Source organism: Homarus americanus, unplaced genomic scaffold, assembly GCF_018991925.1.
Source record: "Homarus americanus isolate GMGI-L3 unplaced genomic scaffold, GMGI_Hamer_2.0 scaffold39675, whole genome shotgun sequence".
Classification (NCBI taxonomy): domain Eukaryota; kingdom Metazoa; phylum Arthropoda; class Malacostraca; order Decapoda; family Nephropidae; genus Homarus; species Homarus americanus.
In genome coordinates, this window is record NW_024736071.1 from 10759324 (window position 1) to 10781285 (window position 21962).

General features: G+C 41.9%; 1 protein-coding gene across 1 annotated transcript in view; it reads right to left on the bottom strand.

The window, feature by feature from the left end:
* LOC121871703 (unconventional myosin-XV-like) overlaps positions 1-21962 on the bottom strand; it is a 176799-nt gene that overhangs the window by 50007 nt on the left and 104830 nt on the right. The window contains exon 3 of the mRNA XM_042374114.1: positions 3765-3875. Coding sequence (XP_042230048.1) covers positions 3765-3875 — 111 coding nt within the window. The remainder of the gene's footprint in view (positions 1-3764; positions 3876-21962) is intronic.

A 21962-nucleotide genomic window follows, 5' to 3' on the forward strand; every position in this document is an offset into this window, starting at 1 on the left:
ATTTTAGGGTGTGGCTGCTGATGTGGCATTAGAGAAGCTGTCAGTGGTGAGGAACAGTGTGGAGGTGATAAATTGTTTATAATTGACTCCATAATAAACAGAAAATTTAGGTGAAGTGATGGGTCTTAGCGCCAGCGTGGGAGACTATTAAATATTGGTGAGAGTTTGTATGAAGATAGTGGAAGTGTGGGAGCAAACGCTAATACTAGTACGTGGAGTAAGACATGTGAGAGCGTTAGGAGTGTGTTATGGCCAGAGTGTACTGTTTAGTAGAGGTCCAGGACGTGAGGCGAGAGTGAGACTGGTGGTTGTGGTGACGCTACATCACGATGGCGCACCGTGAAAGTTTTCACGCTTTTTTGGGTGTGAACCAGGTCGTTATCTTACCAGAGTTACAGACTTAATGAGGTAGACCAACGGTGATTGTGGTTACATATAAATGAGGAGAAATTGAAAGTGACAGCAAGAAAGACAAGATCGTCGTGTCTAAGAAAGATAAAGTGTGATTTTTATCGTACGTTAGTTTAAATAAAAATGCAGTAAAATCTGCACATGAATTCCACATCTGAGATATATCGTGCCAAAGACTGGCATTGAGAATTGAGAAGTGCAGTCACAGCCGAATTACGTTTGTAAGAAGCTGGAGGTTCCGGAGAGGTTTGGTGAATGGGAAAATGTGTATACAATGCATAAGAACTCTACTTGCAGTAGCACTTCTTTTGCCTTCTCTGTATATAAAATGATTTATAAGTTCCAAGGAAGATATAAAAACGACATCACCAGAAAATAAGAGCCCTTTCCAGTTTTATAGGAACGAAAATAAATATGAGAATGCGGTCAATAATATAATATAAAGTGCGCGTATGGAGGAGACGCGTGTATGCAAGTCTACTGAGTTAAAAGTAAAATATTTAATTTTATAATCTTCCATTTTTTTTAATATGTCACTTTGTCTTTAATCTGCATTACTATGTAACTACGATATTCATTAATACTACATATTACTAGTAGCAACAAGTGAAAATTAATGACACGAAGTTTTATCTAAAAAACACTAAATAAGTAATATATGTTATTATAGCCTATATTGGACACTGGCAGCAGCTATGGTCTCTGAAAAGGCCACGGCTTGATGTTTATTATAACTGCTTAGACCAACTTCATTTTAACTTGGCTTTGTTTAGTCATCTTTTTTTTTCACTGAACATGCCAAAACACAAACACTATCTCTTCCTCTGCTATTTTAATCTGCTCTTTTAAAATCTGAGAGCGAAATCAGCTGCTTGCGCAAACTTGCCTAAATTGTGTGGAGGGAAAACGTAGAGTTCAGGTTGTTTGCGCAAAATTTGTTTGTGCAGACTACAATAAATAAGGTTTAACAGTGTGTACCAAGCTTTAGGTGCATATTGCTAACAGAATGCCAGGGTACTGTACAGCTGGACACACACACACCACTGACACCAGGCAAGAACTCTGGACGAAAGTGGAAGATCAAGTGGCAGACTCGGTGATGAATTTTCTAAACAAGATTGTTGAAGTTCACAGACGGGTGAAAGTCTTGAGATTTATTGCGTTAGATTCATCGTGACTTGATGCTACAGGGAATCATATATTGTCTTTGCAGTTTTCAATATATTTTTCTACTTATACATTTATCTGATTTTATATACGTTCATAAGTTTATTACATTACCCATTTTATTTTTCAGCGTTTTACTCATGATTATTGAACTTGAATATTGACTTATTAACTTATTAATCTATTCTATCTTATAATTTTACTTCGTTTATATATTTTCATCACCGTCCGCATACTGTAAGTGACCTAGTAAAGCTGGATGTACAGTACATAGACTTATAAATATGAAAATAGATAGATAGATAGATAGATAGATAGATAGATAGATAGATAGATAGATAAGACACAAACCGATAGATAAAGAGATCATTAGACAGTTCATGTTACAAAGAACTAAATAAAAAGAACGATTTAGAAAGAAAAATATAGAAATAAAAATACAGTAGTTAAATCTATCTATATAAAACAAAGAAGTATGTCTGTTTGTGTGATGATGGATGATGTTATATGTAGTGATGATGGATGGTGTTATATGTAGTGATGATGGATGGTGTTATGTGTAGTGATGATGGATGGTGTTATATGTAGTGATGATGGATGGTGTTATATGTGGTGATGATGGATGGTGTTATGTGTAGTGATGATGGATGGTGTTATATGTAGTGATGATGGATGGTGTTATATGTAGTGATGATGGATGGTGTTATATGTAGTGATGATGGATGGTGTTATATGTAGTGATGATGGATGGTGTTATATGTAGTGATGATGGATGGTGTTATATGTAGTGATGATGGATGTTATATGTAGTGATGATGGGTGGTGTTATATGTAGTGATGATGGATGGTTTTATATGTAGTGATGATGGATGGTGATATATGTAGTGATGATTAGACAATAAAATAATAACAGTGTAATGCTAAAAAATATACTTTGCTGTACCGTTGTAGTGAAAAACATGGTGGAACTTACATTCACCGTTAATGAACTATTGATGGAAGAAGAAGTTTTGGGGACTGAACAGTGAGACAATGTGGAGCCTCCTGGGGGGTGGCGTCCTACTGTGGCCTAGTGAATGAGCCACCCGGAGGGCGGCGATTCTGCTATATATATATATATATATATATATATATATATATATATATATATATATATATATATATATATATATATATATATATATATATATATATATGTGTGTGTGTGTGTGTGTGTGTGTGTGTGTGTAGTTAGATGGATAACCATATAAAAGAAGATTACTGATTGAGAGAGAAAAAGAGAGTGAATAAATTCGACAGGAGTGGGAAATTACGGCTACCTGTCATCTCGAGTCACACCGTGAGAACATTACAAGGCATGACTCACTTAACCGTACCTGGACGTGTAAACAGAAGGGGTTGTAAAACGTGTCCATGTACAGCACAGCACGTGTTAGTGGCCACACACACACACACACACACACACACACACACACACACACACACACACACACACACACACACACACACACAGGGTGCCGCTACTTGTTGATGTTTATTGTCGGATAGTGTGGCAGTGACGCAGACAAAAGTACTGTATGAGTATAAAGATCATGTGAGGATTAGCTTCCCTCTCCCAGAGTATTTAATCTGATGGCTAAACACACAAACGCTACTTGGAAGGGGTTGTTTGGTTAGGTTGCATTAGGTTAGGTTAAAATAGTTTGTTAAGTTAGGTTAGGTTAGGTTATAGTTTGGTTTGGTTAAATTAGGTTAGGTTAGGTTAGGTTAGGTTAGCTTAGGTTAGCGTTAGGGTGGTTAATATTTAGGTGAAATAAGCTGTGGCTAATCTTCACGTGATTCAAACTTAAATATAAATTGTGATTCCAAGATAAAGATTTGTCGAGAGGTAAGGACTGTGGCCGCCCAGGATGGGGTGGTGATTACCATTACAGGGAAAGGCAGAGCGAGAGAAAGAATGAGAGAATAAAACAAGAGTAATTATAAGAAAGAGAGAGAAAGACTGAGGAAAGTAGATAAAGTGTATTTCTAGTAGCAAAAATTAACTCAAATAAATTACCAGTCAGAGAGAGAGAGTAAATTGTAAACTGCGTCTACAGGTGAAGTGATCATAATGATCAGGTGTGCCAAGAGAATCCCTAAGATGACCCTGTTGAGGTGAGGCACCGTCAACAAAAGTCACCTACCTTGCCTCCTATGACAGCTTGGACAGTGATGACTTGACCTGCTCTGTGGAACTCCATGACCTCGCCGGGCAGGACGTAGCCCAGCCCGGGGTCAAACCACACCAGGTCGCCCTGTAACAATAACAATAACATTAAGTTTTATAGTATTTTAAAATGCGTAATAACTGACAGAAAAGGGGAAAGAAAACACACACACACACACACACACAAGTGTGCAGGTTGTTTCTCAGATGAAACGTTGGTAACCTAACCTATGTCTGTTTACGTCAGTTCGAGTTTTATTTGTTATTACTCTGTATCCATATGTCAAATTTCCCACCAAAACCTAAAATGATGTCTACTAACTTCCACAGTTCGAGAGCAGCGGCTGGATCCTACAGGAAGTCATTATTTACGTTGTTCCGGGTGAACATCGTGTACACTTAACAATACAGGTACCAACTTAGTTTTGCCATAAATCAAGAGTAAAGGGTTTCTGGACAAAGTGGCGTAATGTGTCGTGTCTTTGCTAATATACATGACTCAACAAGATATCTTGGTTATACTTAGAAGACAACCTCTTAAAGCGCCAGCCGCTCTAGTAATTTACTATAATATTTAGGTTATAAGTAAACACAATCTTCTCACCAGGGATACGCAATGGAGATGTACGCAGTTTATGTATTTACTGTACAAAACATTACAGTTCCCACATAATGAGTCGAGAATAGTTCTAACAAAATATAATATGTCTTTTGAGACATGCCTCCATCTCTTACCACGCAACTAAAGACATATTTTAATATTTATTTATCCATATTATACCAGGCATAACTAGCTGACATACATGTTAACATTGACCGTCATGTGTTCGTCCGCAGGTCCAGTACTGTGTTAAGAGAAAGAGCCAGTGTGAGGAATGTTGGTACAGACACATTATATTATTGTAATAATCGTACATTATTTACAAAATCCACGACTCTGTAGGAAAAGCAGTGCGCCATGTTACTCTTACATTTTGCTAATGGAACTCCTCGCTTTGCTAATTATATTCTGAGGTTTGCAAACACCTGTTCGAGAATCACCTGTTCCAATGATTCAGTGGGATATTTAGGTCATACTTTCAGCTTCAGCTGCTCCAATTACACATCGGCCTGACGACTGGGGAGCAGCCCACGCGGCCATAACAACAAGGCGGCCACCACGCAAGGCTACCAGGATCTATAACAAGGAGGCGGGACAGTCTTGCCAGCGGTACGCGTAAGTGGATTCTTCAACCACCATCTATCTCTACCATCCACATCATAATTCACTATCACCACCGGCGGCCCACCTGCGGGAAACAGGTGCGGTTGTGGCCCCTCAAGAATGTGGTGGCCTGCGGTGGATAAACAGGAGCTAAGGAACCATGTGTTGGGGCTCGTGCTGCTGCTGCTGCTGTGGTCGTGTGTGTGGAAAATACCTGTCTTTTCCCCCTTACACAGGATGGTCGAAAACATGAACACAAACACACACACGTAATAATTACCTTCATTCATTGGCATTTATTAATTCTTGTTGCTTCAATATATGTGCTCTGTTTTGGTTTTCTCCTTCCACACACAAGATACTAAATCCGGTTTACCTCAGTCGTGTCACACAAGTAAGCATTACCCATCAGCAGCACCTTCCCTAAATATCACTCAGTAGCTTCCATGCTGCTCTGCATTTGTTCACGCACACTGCTGCTCCCTGGATGCCCCTTCCGCTCACTTCTCTGACTACCCCATCTATGAAAGTATTAACAATGAGGAGGTTATTACACATCTTTGAGAACCAACTTCCTTTTCCTGGCAAAGCCTAATAAATGCTTCTCCCTCCCACATCACTTTCCTTTCTATTCTATCATCTAGTTTTTCCTCCACCAGTTTAGGTTAGGCCAGTTCTTTGTGCCGTAGACGCAGTACCCCAGCCTCACCCGCCGGGGCTCAAATTTCAAACCCTGCCCGTTGAGGTTGCACAAATTTCTATCAGATGTACTCAGTGTTGGCCAGTGAGCTGGGTAGAACGTAGCTACAAGGTTGCTTGTGCTAATCCTTGCCCATACGTGAGCCGTTGTGCCTATTGACAAGTCGAATGAGCCTAAAGTAGCAGTCCTGCCCCTCACGCTGAACGGCTGAGGGTCAAGATTTAAACCTTACTGGTAGAGGTTGTGTAATAATAATTATATATATATATATATATATATATATATATATATATATATATATATATATATATATATATATATATATATATATATAAAAACTGTACCCCTGACCTGATACTGTTTAGCGTAATGCTACACCATTTAACTTAGCGAGGTGTACTGTGTATGGCCACACACTGTACCGTTGGACAGGATTTCAAGCAAAATATAGTCCATCACTTCTCAGAAGTAATCCTGTTTTATTTTTTAATTCAAAAGAAGGCGTTAAACTTTAAATGTGTTCAGTTAAATATTTCTTACGAGTAATACGAGTGAATTGATTGCTTATTATAATAAGCAATCAATTCACTGGGTGTGTTTGTATCTTTTACAAAGCTGCTGCAGTTCTTTGACAAGCTCTGGAGACAGCTGGCAGCAGCTCGAGTAACACAAGTTGTAATAACATGTACTCTTCATAAATATATTTATATGGTATAGTTGTTATATCTTTAAATAATTCAAAATTATAGGAGCAAAAATTTGTTGTTGTTGCTGCACAAAACTTAAGTAATTTTAACACGAATTCCAGCAGGAGTAATAACAAAACACACACACACACACACACACACACACACACACACACACACACACAGGAGGAAGGAAGAGAGAGGAAGCAAACACATCCGTTCTCCCACACACGGTGACCCCGTGTACCTGTACCACTAATTGTCTCTACCTGATATCCGCGTACTCGTCTCACCCGGAACACTTCTGCCTCATCCACATTATTCTCAGATCCAATTACCTGTCTGATATCCACATCACTGCCAAGTGTCCAAATTTCTAACTTATATCCAGTTCCGCCTTCTATCCACATCTCCTCATATCCACACTGCTGCTGCCCTTCGTCCATAAATCTGCCTTATATCTGGTTCTTTCTCACAAAAGCGCCAACACTCACACTAAAGTCACATTCTTGGGGGTGTGTTTATGATATTGGAACTTGTTACCATGATAAAAACACACTTTGTTGTGATATATTACGTGTGAGTCTATGATGTAGAAAGAAAAGTTCGTTTCCTTTGTGTGTGTGTGTGTGTGTGTGTGTGTGTGTGTGTGTGTGTGTGTGTGTGTGTGTGTGTGTTACAATTTCAATAGCATATGTGCAAATTTAATAGATAAAAAAAACTTACTGACAAAACACAAATAGTTATTGCATGAAGGTCACTTGGCCCCCAATAAGAATTAGGAACTATCAGGACTGTCCCTTGACCTTAATGGAGAAGTTATGGTCATTTACATCTTATTAGGACTGGGGCTCGTTTAACTAGTCACTCTAAAGTAAGTTTTGTAATGGTACTTTTCTTGTGCTGAAATGTACGCGTGTCTTACATAATACAAAGTGTACTGTACCTGGTATACAAGTGGTGGTCTAACGAACAGTGGGTTAGGTTAGGTTAGGTTAGGTTAGGCGTTATCGTGCTATGCTGGTGATCTCCAGAGCAGTAGGTTACTCCATAACCTTAGGCGAGGATGCAAGATCACCTCGGGTTGTTCCGCCATCGGCAAGCGCGACAGTTAGTGTTCCCGTTTATTGCCCAGTGTACCAGGAGGGAACCCAAGCCTCTGTGTGTGTGTGTGTGTGTGTGTGTGTGTGTCCTTCTCTATACAAACCAACATCCCAAGTGGTCACAGTAAGGTGGAGGACACAAACACACGTCAGCCTCTCCACCACATCTCATTCACACAGGGACTCACATTATTTTAGAGATTAACAAAGTAACAGTTCATGACAGGGCGGAAAATCACCTTAAGTGTTTAACGAGCATATAGAGACAACTGTTACTTTACGACATAATGACCAACCCTTTGATGTCTTATTTGTTATTTTTACGCGCTAGTTTTTTTTCTTAACGTTCAAGTGTGTATGTCTGTGTGTGTGTGTGTGTGTGTGTGTGTGTGTGTGTGTGTGTGTGTGTGTGTGTGTGTGTGTGTGTGTGTGTGTGTGTGTGTGTGTGTGTGTGTGTGTGTGTGTGTGTGTGTGTGTGTGTGTGTTCTAGGTGGAGAAGAGTCCTCGCAATTTCTGCTGATTTCAAGGCTTCTTAAGTAGTGATCCATGTGTGTGTGTGTGTGTGTGTGTGTGCGCGGTAGAGGCTGGCGGCTGATACACAATTTCCCATGATTATCTTCCTGTGTTCTACTTTGTGGCCACCAGCCTGGTTCACACAAACACATGTGGCCCCAGCCTGGTCCACATACACATGTGGCCCCCAGTCTGGTCCACATACACAAGTGGCCCCCAGCCTGATACACGCACACACACAGGTTCTCAAGATCAGTTGAACATATAACTTAACAAACTACTACTGACATACGCTACTGGTGGTGATGACGTCACTGTAAGAGTAGATTATGACGTCAGAGGCAGGTTGCGGTACCTTGCGGCACCAGGCGAACCGTACGCAGCCTTCCGCTCCTTAGGAATTCTACTTCCAATTTTGGGGGTGCGGTTTTTCAACGTCTTATATTATCAACCTATTTTTACTGCCCTTTTGCTGTTTTTTTTTTAGTGAGTTTTACGGTTTCTTTGTTATTCGAGTTATTATCAATATATTTTAGGTTTTTTAATTATTGCCAATGGTTTTGTGAGGTTTTTATTTCACCATTTACATTTAATTCCATTCACTATTATGTGACAATTATTAAGGTTTAACTTTCGACCCATCAGTATTAATTCAACTTTTACCACGTAATTCCTGTATAACATTTTGTATCTTTTTTTTAAGTTGTTCTACATTCTCTCTGTTACTATACGATTCTTAAGCCATTTTGTTATTATTTTCTTTATTTCTATTTATTTTGTGAATCATCTTAGTATTTTTTTACCTTTCTTTGGTTATGTTTCTCTGTTGAGGCTTCGTTAATATGTGTCGTGTTAAGCTTATTATTACTTGAAGATTCACACACACACACACACACACACACACACACACACACACACACACACACACACACACACACACACACACAAGAGTTTCGAGCCAACTTTGAACCCCTAATATGCCCTTTTAATTAGTAACTAATTTATTACCTACTTAATTACATAAACTACCTCCATTAGGGTATCAGGACCAAGTTGTCTGTCTGATATAATTTATTCTTATTATCTGTGTCATCTGTTTCTTCTAGTGTCTTAGGTCTAACTGTGCGTGTATTTCTCCTTCTCTGCTAATTTATTTGTTATTTAGTATTGTACACCTATTAATTAATGAAAGAGAGAGAGAGAGAGAGAGAGAGAGAGAGAGAGAGATTCTCCAGCTGGTTGACTAAAAAGGAATGAATGACCCCCATCCCCCTCCGACCCGGGATGACCTTGAGGTGAGCTCATCTGGGTTGACCTTCGGCCTGACCCACACGTTCACCTCATCCGCCGTGGGAAGTTCTCCTAAAAGCTTTACTGCTGACTTTTTGTGCCTTACGTGAGTATATATATATATATATATATATATATATATATATATATATATATATATATATATATATATATATATATATATATATATATATATATATGCAAGTAAATCACTGTAGGTGCGCGTATATAATCAGAAAGAAAGCTTTGTTTCAGGGGTGAGTACAGACTAGTCTGTACTCACCCCTGAAGATGTGAACTACACGAAAGCGCTTGGGAACTTCGTGTTTTGCTTTCCTTGTGGTTATCAGCATGCATATATATATATATATATATATATATATATATATATATATATATATATATATATATATATATATATATATATATATATATATATATATATATATATATATAGAAGGATGCTAAAAATACAGAAGCAATGAGTTAAATGATTCACAATGTAACACCGTTAGTGTTCAACACCACAATCTTATTCATTGTCTCACAATCCTCTAAATTTGTCATAATTTTGGTAAAGAAAATCTGCAGTTGTTACCAAGACGTGAGCGGCGACTGAACGTTGAGAACAGAAACAGACGATGAATGGACAGACACAAGACTGGTCCAGCGTCCGTCAGGTGTACTAGACTGGTCCAGCGTCCGTCAGGTGTACTAGACTGGTCCAGCGTCCGTCAGGTGTACTAGACTGGTCCAGCGTCCGTCAGGTGTACTAGACTGGTCCAGCGTCCGTCAGGTGTACTCAGGAGGGAAGTGTCTCAAGTGGTGGGGACAAAATACACTTGGTGACACAGACCACCAAGACATATCAAGATATAAACTACACACAACACAGAGTGAACCATCTCTTAGTGTGTTTTACCGCCTCGTAGTATGTCACGATGATAAGCACCTTCCGTCTTTAATGATTCCCTTGTAACAATATGAAAAGCTCGTCCGAGTAAACATATCTCCACTGGGTAGTGTAGTTACTTGTGTCATCTGGGTCTATGTACACTACTTCTGATGGAACTTAAGCCATTGTCATGATCATGTGTACATTACCGGGGCCGGCTGGCTGGGTAGATAGATAGATAGATAGATAGATAGATAGATAGATAGATAGATATTCAGTAAAATCGTCATAAACGTTTACAATTGTTTAACATATAAACAATACAGGAATACAGTGTAAAGAAGACCGTGCAGGCATACAATTACCAACGTACTTCAGCAACGTGAGTACAGTATATAAACAGTGATAAACGGTGAGGCAGTTCGACTAAGGTTATCCAACAATGACATCAGATACTTATTACCAGTAGGACCCGACTCGCCACTTTCAATATTGTCTCAGTCAGTCATAGATAAGTCATAATACTCTTAATATGTTACACAGGCTTTAATAGTTCATGCAAAAAGGTTCGTTTCTTAATAATTTTAGCGTGTCTTATAACCGGGTTGCATTTCTCGACTTGGAAAATGATAGAGTAAAAATTTATATATCGATGGACTGACACCTTCCTGTGTCAGACATAGTAACAGTCGGTGGTCTAGCCAGGGGTCGAAGCTCACATTATTACCGTAAAAAAAACACTCCAAAACCATTTTGTTCTTATATGTCAAATCACAAAAATACATATTGGAACATGTCTACACACAACACAGGTGGTGACAATAACACACAAGAATGTAGTCTTGTGGCTCGGGGTCGTTGATGGGGGCGTCACACACAACAGCTACTAGCTAGATGACAATATTGACATGTTTCCTTTTCAATTTCAGACGGTAGAGGTCTACCACTGATGATAGCTCCTCACCTCTCTTCCCCACAGTCTGTACTAGACACACCTGTGCGTGTGTGCGCGCGCACGTGCGTGCGTCTGGGTGTGTGTGTGTGTGTGTGTGTGTGTGTGTGTGTGTGTGTGTGTGTGTGTGTGTGTGTGTGTTTGTTTTACTTGTAGGAGATATGAGAGTGGAGGAGCACCATTAAAGTTGATCTAATAAATTATAAACAGGGCAGACACCTCCCCTGTATTGCAGTTTATAGTCTTAGTTGAGAGTCAAAAGGAACTCGACAGTTAAAAACTATCCAGAAGACGAACAATATTCCAGAATTGGTAAAAATAATTCCTGATACTCGTGGATTAAAGACGTTTTATCAACTATTACTAATGTAAGCGAGGAAGTTGTTGACGTATTCCTGTGATGTTCTGAAAAGTGATCATAATGTTTAAATTTTACACTCAATATACTAGTAGTTGGAACTTCAGGATTTTATTATAGATTTTATAAATATAAATACTCTGTGGAGGATGAAGTGGATTATTTGTTTTGGACCGATATTATGAAACGAAGCTTTGTTCTTTAGCTCTGAGCTGACAAATCTGAGTCAGAGGACCATTATTAATTTTCTTAATTAAATCTAAATCTACTGTAGATTCCAGAGTCGATATAGACAACTGGCATGACAAAAAAAACCCGCACAACCTATCGGAAGGTTTTCTACACCAGAATAAAAAGTGGTGACAATTTTGGCATAAGAACAGAAGTTAGTATTTGAAACATAAGTGGCAGGAACCAATTTGGATCATGAAAGACTTCTAAGTTTTTGTTGACTGAATCTACTGTATATAACGCTAAATTGAGTCTCTTTTTCTGTTTTCCAAGACCATCGATTTTGTTTGGGAATATCATTTCTATTTATTATAGTTATGTACGAATGCATGGGTATATATTCGCACATATATGAATGCATGAGTATACATCGCACACAAGATTTCAGTTACAGGTAAAACAGCAACGCCAACACTGTTTTCGTACTTGTGTAAGATAAATATTAATGGAAAATAAACAAATACATAGACACATAATATCACAGTATTTGAAAGAATATATTGCTGCAGTGAGCCATACTGGTCCTGTAGCACATTATACTCCCCTACAGCAGACAGTATCCTCTCCTACAGCAGACAGTATCCTCTCCTACAGCAGACAGTATCCTCTCCTACAGCAGACAGTATCCTCTCCTACAGCAGACAGTATCCTCTCCTACAGCAGACAGTATCCTCTCCTACAGCAGACAGTATCCTCCCCTACAGTAAACAGTAGCCTCCCCTACAGCAGACAGTATCCTCCCCTACAGCAGACAGTATCCTCCCCTACAGCAGACAGTATCCTCCCCTACAGCAAACAGTGCCCTCCCCTACAGCAAACAGTATCCTCCCCTACAGCAAACAGTACCCTCCCCTACAGCAAACAGTACCCTCCCCTACAGCCTCCCGTGACACCAATCTAGCAGAAAAATTTCACCATAGCCAATTGTTCCCCAAGTCCATTGTTACCACATTAGAGCTAAACCTCAGTAAGTTTTAAGGCCCGCTGAGCCGCAACTGGTAACACTCAGTACCAACCACTACAGTTTCTTTCCAGGACAAACAACACGATGAACCAGGCTACTCATAACACCGTCATCATCACCTTCTGCTGTTTGATATCTTTATGGAAAGTTTAAACGTTTTATCGGTGAATAAATATTGAGTTCCAAAAACGTTTTCTGTATAGTATACTTTTTTTATGAGACTCTTTTTATTATGTGTCGAAATGGATACAGTATATTGTTTTGACTTCAATCACAACTAGTTTATAAATTAACCTTAACAATCACAAGCTTAAAAAGGTGTGGTGTGGATGTACTGTGGTGTGTAGGAGGCCTGGGGGAAGAGGGAGTGAAGGTGGGGAGAGTCACGCCCCCAGGCCAGGTAGCGGCACACTAGCCTCGTGCTGATCACTCTAGAGGAAACATTCCTGCGAACAGCCGCCGGCCAGCGTGGCAGCGACCTCTGTGATTTACCACGAGATGTGAGAGCAGTGTGAGCTGTCTGGGGGTTAATCTAAGACTCTAAGTACTCTTAACTTTGCAATATCTACTGCACTTGTTCGAGATCTACATCACTGATATATATGAACAAAAAAGTAGGGAGAGATCATTGTTGTTTTTAAATGTATTTACGGAGGCGTCCGTTTGCCAAGGACTAGAGTGGGACAATTTAAACTGCTGGAGGTTACGTACAGGGGAAACCATCTATGGCAGAGAGGTCCACACAGAGCTACAACAGGATATAGATGAGTGTTAGTTAGCAGAGGTTCTGCAGAATTTCAACAGAAAAGTCATGGGTGCTAGGTGGTGGGCACAACTGAGTGTAGCTCGTCAGTACAGTTGTGGAAATATTTATAGAACAGGAAAAGCGACGAGATATCCAGCTAATGTGCAATCCGTTTAGTTTCCCTGTAAGGAGGTGAAGTGTCCCAACACCACACCCAGCCACACACTTCCGCTAGTTTTTTTCAAGTTTTATTATGAAAAGTCCCTCCATTCGTTGTCATTCCTACTGCCGCAGTACATGACGTGTTCTATATGGTCCTCCCCTCCTAAAACAAGGCCCTAAAATATACTGTAATCGACTTGTTTACATGAAAAAATAATAGTCATAGATTATGCTGGCGGGCAGGAGTTGTAGGAGTGAGAGAGCCATAGAATATATGACACAAGAGTAACAGTCTTGGTCATAATACGTGTCTGGTCGTCGCCCAACACATCCTTTCTGGGTGAGGGAAGGTTGGCGGACTGGTATACAAACTAATGATCCAGGTTTAGACAGTTGGTGTCATATACTACCACAAGCAGTTTAACACGGCAGCCTCCATCGTGTTCCTCACCAATATGGACGGGAGTATGAGTGTTCTCCCAATTTTCAGATGTGTCCCGCGCTCTGATAATTCTATGGAAAGGCGCTGTTTGTCACGGGTTTTCAAAAAAATATAGATTTTTATAGACAACCTTTAAAAAATATAAATTATATAGATGTTATAAGAAATTACAAAAAAGCAACAACAGACTCGTGGCCGTGAGACTACTATCCAGTATGAATTAGACTCGTCCATACCAAAGGACGCTTCTAGTAGTGGTGGCCCCGGTAGTAACTCACCACCACATGTTACACTCTCAAGACAATATCATCTACCATTACGTTTTATTCATATTCCTAAATTCTACTGAACTTAAAGAGTATTATCTATGGTTTAGATAAAACTGTGTTGCTCAAGTCCCCTTTCGCACGAACGCTTTTGTCACGCGACATATAACACTCGTGTGAAAGAGGACTTATTTCCCTGATACAAATATTTATCCTACACAGCAAAGGTGAGAATGAAGGAATATTTGAACCAAAAGCTTCTTAATTAACTTGCTACATTTGCTGAATCAAACAAATTAAATAAAGAAATGCACTCGAAGGAAGAAGTTAAAATAAACAACTGCAACACACAAGGGTATCTGAAGCATTAAACAACGCGTCTCCCTCCACTACTTACATGACTGACTCAGGACTGTAATGGGCCAAAAATCCAGAACAGTGCTCTTTTGGGGACCTTTGACCCATGTGAAGTGTTGTCATGGCGTGTGGCTGATAGTGTGGTATAACTGTGCCAACATTCATCTTGACTGGTCTAAACGTAAGTGAACGGCACAGCGGTAGTGAGCTTGCCTCTCACTATTAAGTTCCGGGTTCAATCCCTAGGTCAGATATGATTACCCGGTAAGGGTGTTACTCAGTAACCCTACAAAACTTCATATGTTTTCTCTGGGTACTGTACTCCGGTTCCCCACTGTACTGACACTGGACGATGAAGGCTGCAGCAGGGAACAGATGTGCGAAACAGAGTTGTTTATCCTTTAACCTTAAAATTACTAAAAATCTGATTAAAACAATGACGATGAGAGTGTACTGGACTAAGGTACACGACTGTCAAGTTTCAAAATTTATTGACTAAATACTAAAATGTTGAAAGACCGTTGGGCTACGGTCGATATGTACAGTGGTCTTGTTTTATGTGTTCTATCTTCTATGGGTTTTTAGTGTTATGATTTATGTGATATTACATAATTTACATATATATATATATATATATATATATATATATATATATATATATATATATATATATATATATATATATATATATATATATATATATATATATGTGTGTGTGTGTGTGTGTGTGTGTGTGTGTAGGTTAATGTTTAGTAGTTGCCAACACCTTACTGAATATTAAGTCACATAATGAGAAAGAAAAAATAGAAAAATAATGAATTCTATAACGTTAGGTTATAGGTGTTGGCAACTACTATAAACATATATACATACATACTGTATATATTGTATATAAAGAGAAAGAAACAAACAACTATCATACAGGGGTGAGCGCAGCTGATGGTCGTCTTGTCCTGATAGGTGGGCGGGGGTGGGGTAATCGGGGCAGGGAGAGGCGCCCCATGCTGTGTGCCCTCGCCACGCCCTCACCCATCTGCCTCCCTCGGACTCGAGAAGATCTGGCGAGGGTGAAGCAGGTCGAGGAAGCTGCGGTGGTCGCCTCCGTCGGGCACTGGGGGGCCATTTCGCTCCCATTCCGCCTGGTCCCTGCCGAGGGGTCCATGGAGCGATGTCTGCTTCGTCGGGGAGGTTTGCTGGGGGCTTCCCGGGGGGCACTGGGGGAGCGAGGCTGGCGTGGCTGACATGTCTCGGTGCTGGGGGAGCGGTGACGATGGGAGGAGCTCCGAGACGACGACGAAGAACGGGACCTTATGGTTGCCTCTCGCCAGGAGGACACACCCGAGGATATGGTGCCAGAGGAGTAGGAGGCGGCGTCGAACTGTGCGGCGCGGCCAGCGGTGGCCTCCAGGTAACAGGAGAAGAGTTCAGGCGGCACGGGCGACCCTGGGGTGACAGCCACAACTTGCCCCGGCTCCCCCACCTGCCCCTCCAGCTCTCGCCATCGCCGGCGGAAGGACAAGCCGAAGGAGCGCGTGGTTAGGCTGGCCGCGGCGGTGTTGGGACTCCAGTAGTAGGTAGTAGATGCGCGGCGCAGTGTGGCTAGCGGCAGCTCCGTCAGCACTCTCGGCCACTCCACCTCCTCGCCGCCACTGCCGCACAGACACGACATGTTGCCACAGTGCCCGTCCCGCCCCACTGGCTCCCCAACTCCTCACAACATTCCTGGCGGCGAGTGAGTGTGTCTCCTGCAGCAGGCGATGTGGCTTAGGTGACTGGGTCCTCACACTCACTACCTGCACAGCATGTCTCGGTTTTCCCGTGGCTCAGGGTCAAAGGTGAAGAATTATCACTCACAGTTCCCTGTCATTACCGACACCATTACACTGTTGAAGCAACAGTTGCCTACAGCAACAATGAAACGGAAATATTTGAGGATAATGATCCGTTTCATCAGCGGTGCACTAGTTGGGCGCCGGCAAGGGATCACTACCTATGATTGGTCACTTGATGGGAACTTGAGGCACCTGATAGAGAATTTGGTGGTGATAGAGAGTCATGGCTGGTTGAGAGGTGTGTGTGGAGGGACATGAAGCGTGAGGGAGGAGAGGAGGCAGTGACCAGTGTGGGCGCCCACCTCTCACTACACTAGTAATCTTACTGCGTGAGTCAGCGTCATTATGAATTCCTCACTTCGACTCCACCGAACTTCCGCTTCTGCTGCCGCTTACTGATCATTATTTTTAAGTCAACACCACTGTTCCCCCTCATGACCCCGCTGCTGCCACGGCCCTGTGATGCCTCTCCCCTTACGTCCTCGCTCATTGGCGTTTAATTGCACTAATGATAACTGATGTATGAATAACTTACCCGGCAACACTACACTATGCACTCACACCTGGAGGACACAGCAACACTACACTTCCTGGATAGCCAGTAATCCCCCCCAACACAAACACACACACACACAGCTCCTCACCCCCAACACACACACACACACACACCAGCTCCTCACCCCCAACACACACACACTAGGTCGTCATCTCCAACACACACACACACACACACACTCATAAGTATACTCACACATCCTCCTTAGTGTCGCTCATTTCCCCCTCGTCGTCATAATGCCTGAGAGTTTCGTGTGATCATTATGCACCCCCTTCATTTCCTGTCATTACCGGATACAACTTCCGCATTACCTTCATCTTGCTCCTCCAGACAAGAAGGTGCCCACGTCTCCCCTTAAGTGTAACCTGCACCTACTTACTTAATTACCGAGATACTGAATAAATGATTAACTAAAGTAAGCAAATTCTTTCTGGACATTGGCAGGTCTAGGTGATCATGTAACTATACGGAACAAGTTTGTAGCGCTATAATATGTATTTGAAGCTTCGCAACAGTTAACAACATCTTGATAAATCACAATGTGTGTTCAGTCGTCTCTCGAAAGCCAAGACATTTGGAGACCTAACAAGTGGCAAGGTTGACCTGCTGCACACGCCCACAGCACGGGGTAAGAAGATGTTTTTGTCTCGGCTTACGTGTGTACCTAAACAGCTCCCTCACACGGTGTTCATAACTTAAGGTCTTCAGTTCGAGCACCAGACTGTACCACCGGTCTCTATTAGTACACAGACACTACAACCTCCAGGCAACACGGTCACTGTTCCACACCATTAAAGAATTCTGCAAATCCTCCCAGTACATATAATATTCACTGTATCCCCTCTCTCTTCACACACACACACACACACACACACACACACACACACACACACACACACACACACACACACACACACAGTTTTATAGTCAGTGTGATTGTTAAAGTTAGTGTTAATGGTTGGGAGACAATTAAGCTCATTCGTGTTGCAAATTAGTAGACACTCGAAGTGTTGGTGAGAATTGTGGCCTAAGTAGTGAGTGTGTTACCTGGGTAATTGAGGTGTCAACCTGTGGTAGGGTATGACACCAGTCAAGCAAGGTATATGTTACCTGGATGTGGTAGGGGTGTGGCTGGGTCAGTGGTGGCTGGATGTGGCCAGGGGTGTGGCTGAGTCGTGGGGTGTGGCCTGGGTGGTGGTGTGTTACTCAGTATTGGGGTGTGGCCTGGATCATTGAGGTGTGGCCTAGATGTGGGGTGTATTTGGTGAGGGTAGCACCAGTGCGTGTCACACCGGATGTGGTCTGACCCTAGTCTGCCGCACACCTACATTATACATACATACACACACACACACACACACACACACACACACACACACATGGTGCACACACACACACACAAGGGAAACGCCAATCAGTCTCCTGTCATACAAACAGTAATGTGTGATAATGGTGCAGTGTGTGATATATCATCTGACTGTGTTTAAATGTGTTGTCACTTATTCACCTACTACACACCTCTCCCTACCACCACAACCACCTCTCCCCTACCACCATAACCACCTCTCCCTACCACCACAGGCCTCTGCAGCCACCTCTTTCCTGACACGCCTCACACTACCACCTGCCACTCTCCCACACATTAGGCCTCTCCCCTACCACCCAGCCTCCTCTCTACCACCACAACAACCTCTCACACCTTCCCCTCCCCACCTCTCACACAACAACCTCCTACCACCACAACCACCTCTCCCCTACAACCACCTCTCCCCTACATCACATGACTCTCCACCACCACTGCCCACCTCTCCCTACCACAACCACCTCTCCCCTCTTGCATCCTGACCACCTCTCCCCTACCCACCTCCTCCCATCACAACAACCTCCTACCTCTCTCCCTGCACAGCCACCTCCTACCACCACAAGCCACCTCTCCCTACGCACCTCCCTACACGTACCTCATGCCACCATCTCCTGCCACAACCTCTCCCCTACTGCCTCCTCCCCAGCCTCCTCTGCAACCACCTCTCCCCTACATCTGTGTGCCTCTCACTCTACCACCATGCCTCCACAGCCACCTCTCCTACCACAACCACCCACAACCTCTCTGTCTTGACAGGCCTCTACCTCCACCACAGCCACCTCTCCCAGCCTCTCCCCTGCCTCCTACCACCACAACCACCTCTCCCCTACCACCCACAACAGCCTCTCCCCTACCACCCATTGCCTCCCTACCACCCAGCCACCTCCTCCCCACCACAACCTCTCCCCTTACCACCACTACCACCTCTCCCCTACACCACTACCACCTCTCCCCTACCCACCACAGCCTCTCTACGCCACAGCCACCTCTCCCCACCACCAGCCCACCCTTTCTACAGGAGCCAGGAATGGAGACCACCAGAGGCTGGGGTGCTGGGAGGACGTAGTTGAAAGATGAGCGATCGGGCTGAGAGTGGGGAACCTGAAGATGAAAAAAAAAAAAAAAAAAAAAAAAAAAAAAAAAAAAAAAAAAAAAAAAAAAAAAAAAAAAAAAAAAAAAAAAAAAAAAAAAAAAAAAAAAAAAAAAAAAAAAAACGTGGACAGTTTCGTGAAGCTGACCTCTGACCTGTGTGTGTGTGATTAACAACAGTAAGGCAGTACCAGCACACACACACACGAACAAACAACCACAGACTGAAATAATCTCCGTCCGTTACACCACAGTTACACTCCGTAAGTTCAGTCCATCCTCCTACAGTAAATCATATGGACCTCCCCCCCTTCCCCACACCATGCACAACACTACCTGTCTGCCTTCCTCGCTATCACTCGTCATGTTCTCCTTGTTACCTACATCACATTTCCTCGTCTGCGTATGATAGCACGAGTCCTTGAGGCTATATCCTGTAAATAGCGTCAACTCAATGTTCAGGAATCTTAAAATTACCATCTCGTTTTAAACTCTAGTTTTTACAAATCAACAGTTTTTAAACACTAAAATTTTAAATGATCGTCAACTAAGACTAAAGAATTAAGACTTCCGGGAGCATATGCTTCCCAATATGGACCTGGCCATACAATCATTCATGGAAACATAACCTACACTGTACACCCCCAATAAACTTATCAGAACACCCCTGACCACCACCTGTACCTGAAGCTAAACCAATATAAAGTTTCCAGTGAATTAAAGACAATATAACTATCACTTTATCTTAACCTTATAATAACCATCCCTCTAAGGCGCGGTGGAGCCAGACTCATGAGCAACAAATAAACGTCATTCACCAAACACCGATAACACTCGCCAAAAAGTAAACTAGCGGTGTGATGCTGAAAGATTCGTATGTTACATTTCGTACACTGGATACAAGAAAATAAACCTAAATTAAAGTCTCAACGCGATTTAAACGCCATATTTTGTGTTAGTTTGTCCCACAGCTGAGGTTTGTGGAGAAATTTGGTATGAGCCATGGAAATACTCTGATATTGTTAACATACTCCCTTATACTCTTACACCCGTACCACCAATCCAGCACCTGTACGAGCGATCAACAACACCTGGTTCTCCCCTTCACCTAGTAGTAATCACTCAACGTTAGCTAAACCAAGAGAACGCTCGCCCGCCTTCTGCCTACACTGGCGCTCATTTCCACATCGAAAATTAATGTGGTGCAATAATTACCAGACAGTTCCTTGTATCATAACACTCGTAATTAATTGTCTACCAAAGTATTATACCTGCGACCGAAAGGCTGTGACCTCGAACGTTAACTTCTGGTACACGAAGCCCAATTATACGCCAAGTGATCAATTATGCTACACAAGACTTCTGCTGCTTAAGATAAACTAATTATGTGTCGCAATGATAAGTATGATACGTACAGCTAATCATCCTTCACTTGATCATTTACGAGTTTTTTTTCTTAATGTTCCGTGGTACTTAATATTTTAAATAAGTCTAACTGTTCTAAAAGACTTATTTGTTCCTTTAGTTATAAAGTTTTAAGACTTACTGTACCATGGTAATAATAGAGCTCAAAAATGTATTGTTCCAAGAGTTAAGACTTACTGTTCAATGACAGTTATAGAGCTCAAAGACTATTGTACCATGACAGCTATAGATTCCTACCATATATTGTCCCATACTAATTATAGACCTCAATAAGGCATAATCCCATATGACATCACCATACACATTTAGACTAATTATTACAAAAGTTATTAAGCTCCATTGTATTTACTGATTTAAAATAGTTAACATTCCCTTACGGTAAATTGCGTTATGGGCGATTAGTGGTGATTCATACGACCTGTTAGGCATCAAAGTTAATTATAACCAATTAGGCCCAGGTGTTATGACTGAGATTGATGGGTGGCCAGGTAGAGACAGGCAAGGTAATTAGGCCAACTGAATGAGCCGGTGTTTGGTGAAGCATTATGGAAATTGGCATGGAGGTTAATAGTGTAAATGAGAGAGAGAGAGAGAGAGAGAGAGAGAGAGAGAGAGAGAGAGAGAGAGAGAGAGAGAGAGCATCATGTCTAATTCGAGGTTCACGAGCCACAAGCATTTCTAGGTCAACTTTGCGCTCTAACACGGACCCAGAAGTCTTTCAGGTACCAATATTAACTTTGTACCTGAACTGCAGAAGTAACACAGCATCAAATTGGCTCTCTCAACCTATAATACAAAGAATAAATGACTAAAATAGTATCCGTAATTGCACTAACACAAGTGTCTTCCTCTCCCCATTTCCTTTAAAGAAGAAAAAAAGAGTGTGAATCTTCCTGGCGTTCTGTTCCTGGGTGGCTGGAGACAGCATGGCAGACACTGGGTGTTTACAAAGTCCCTTGATGTTTGTGTCTGCATTTACAGCGTACGTTGTGAGGACTTTACATTCAAAACACAGGTAGGTACTCCATCCTCTTCTGTACCA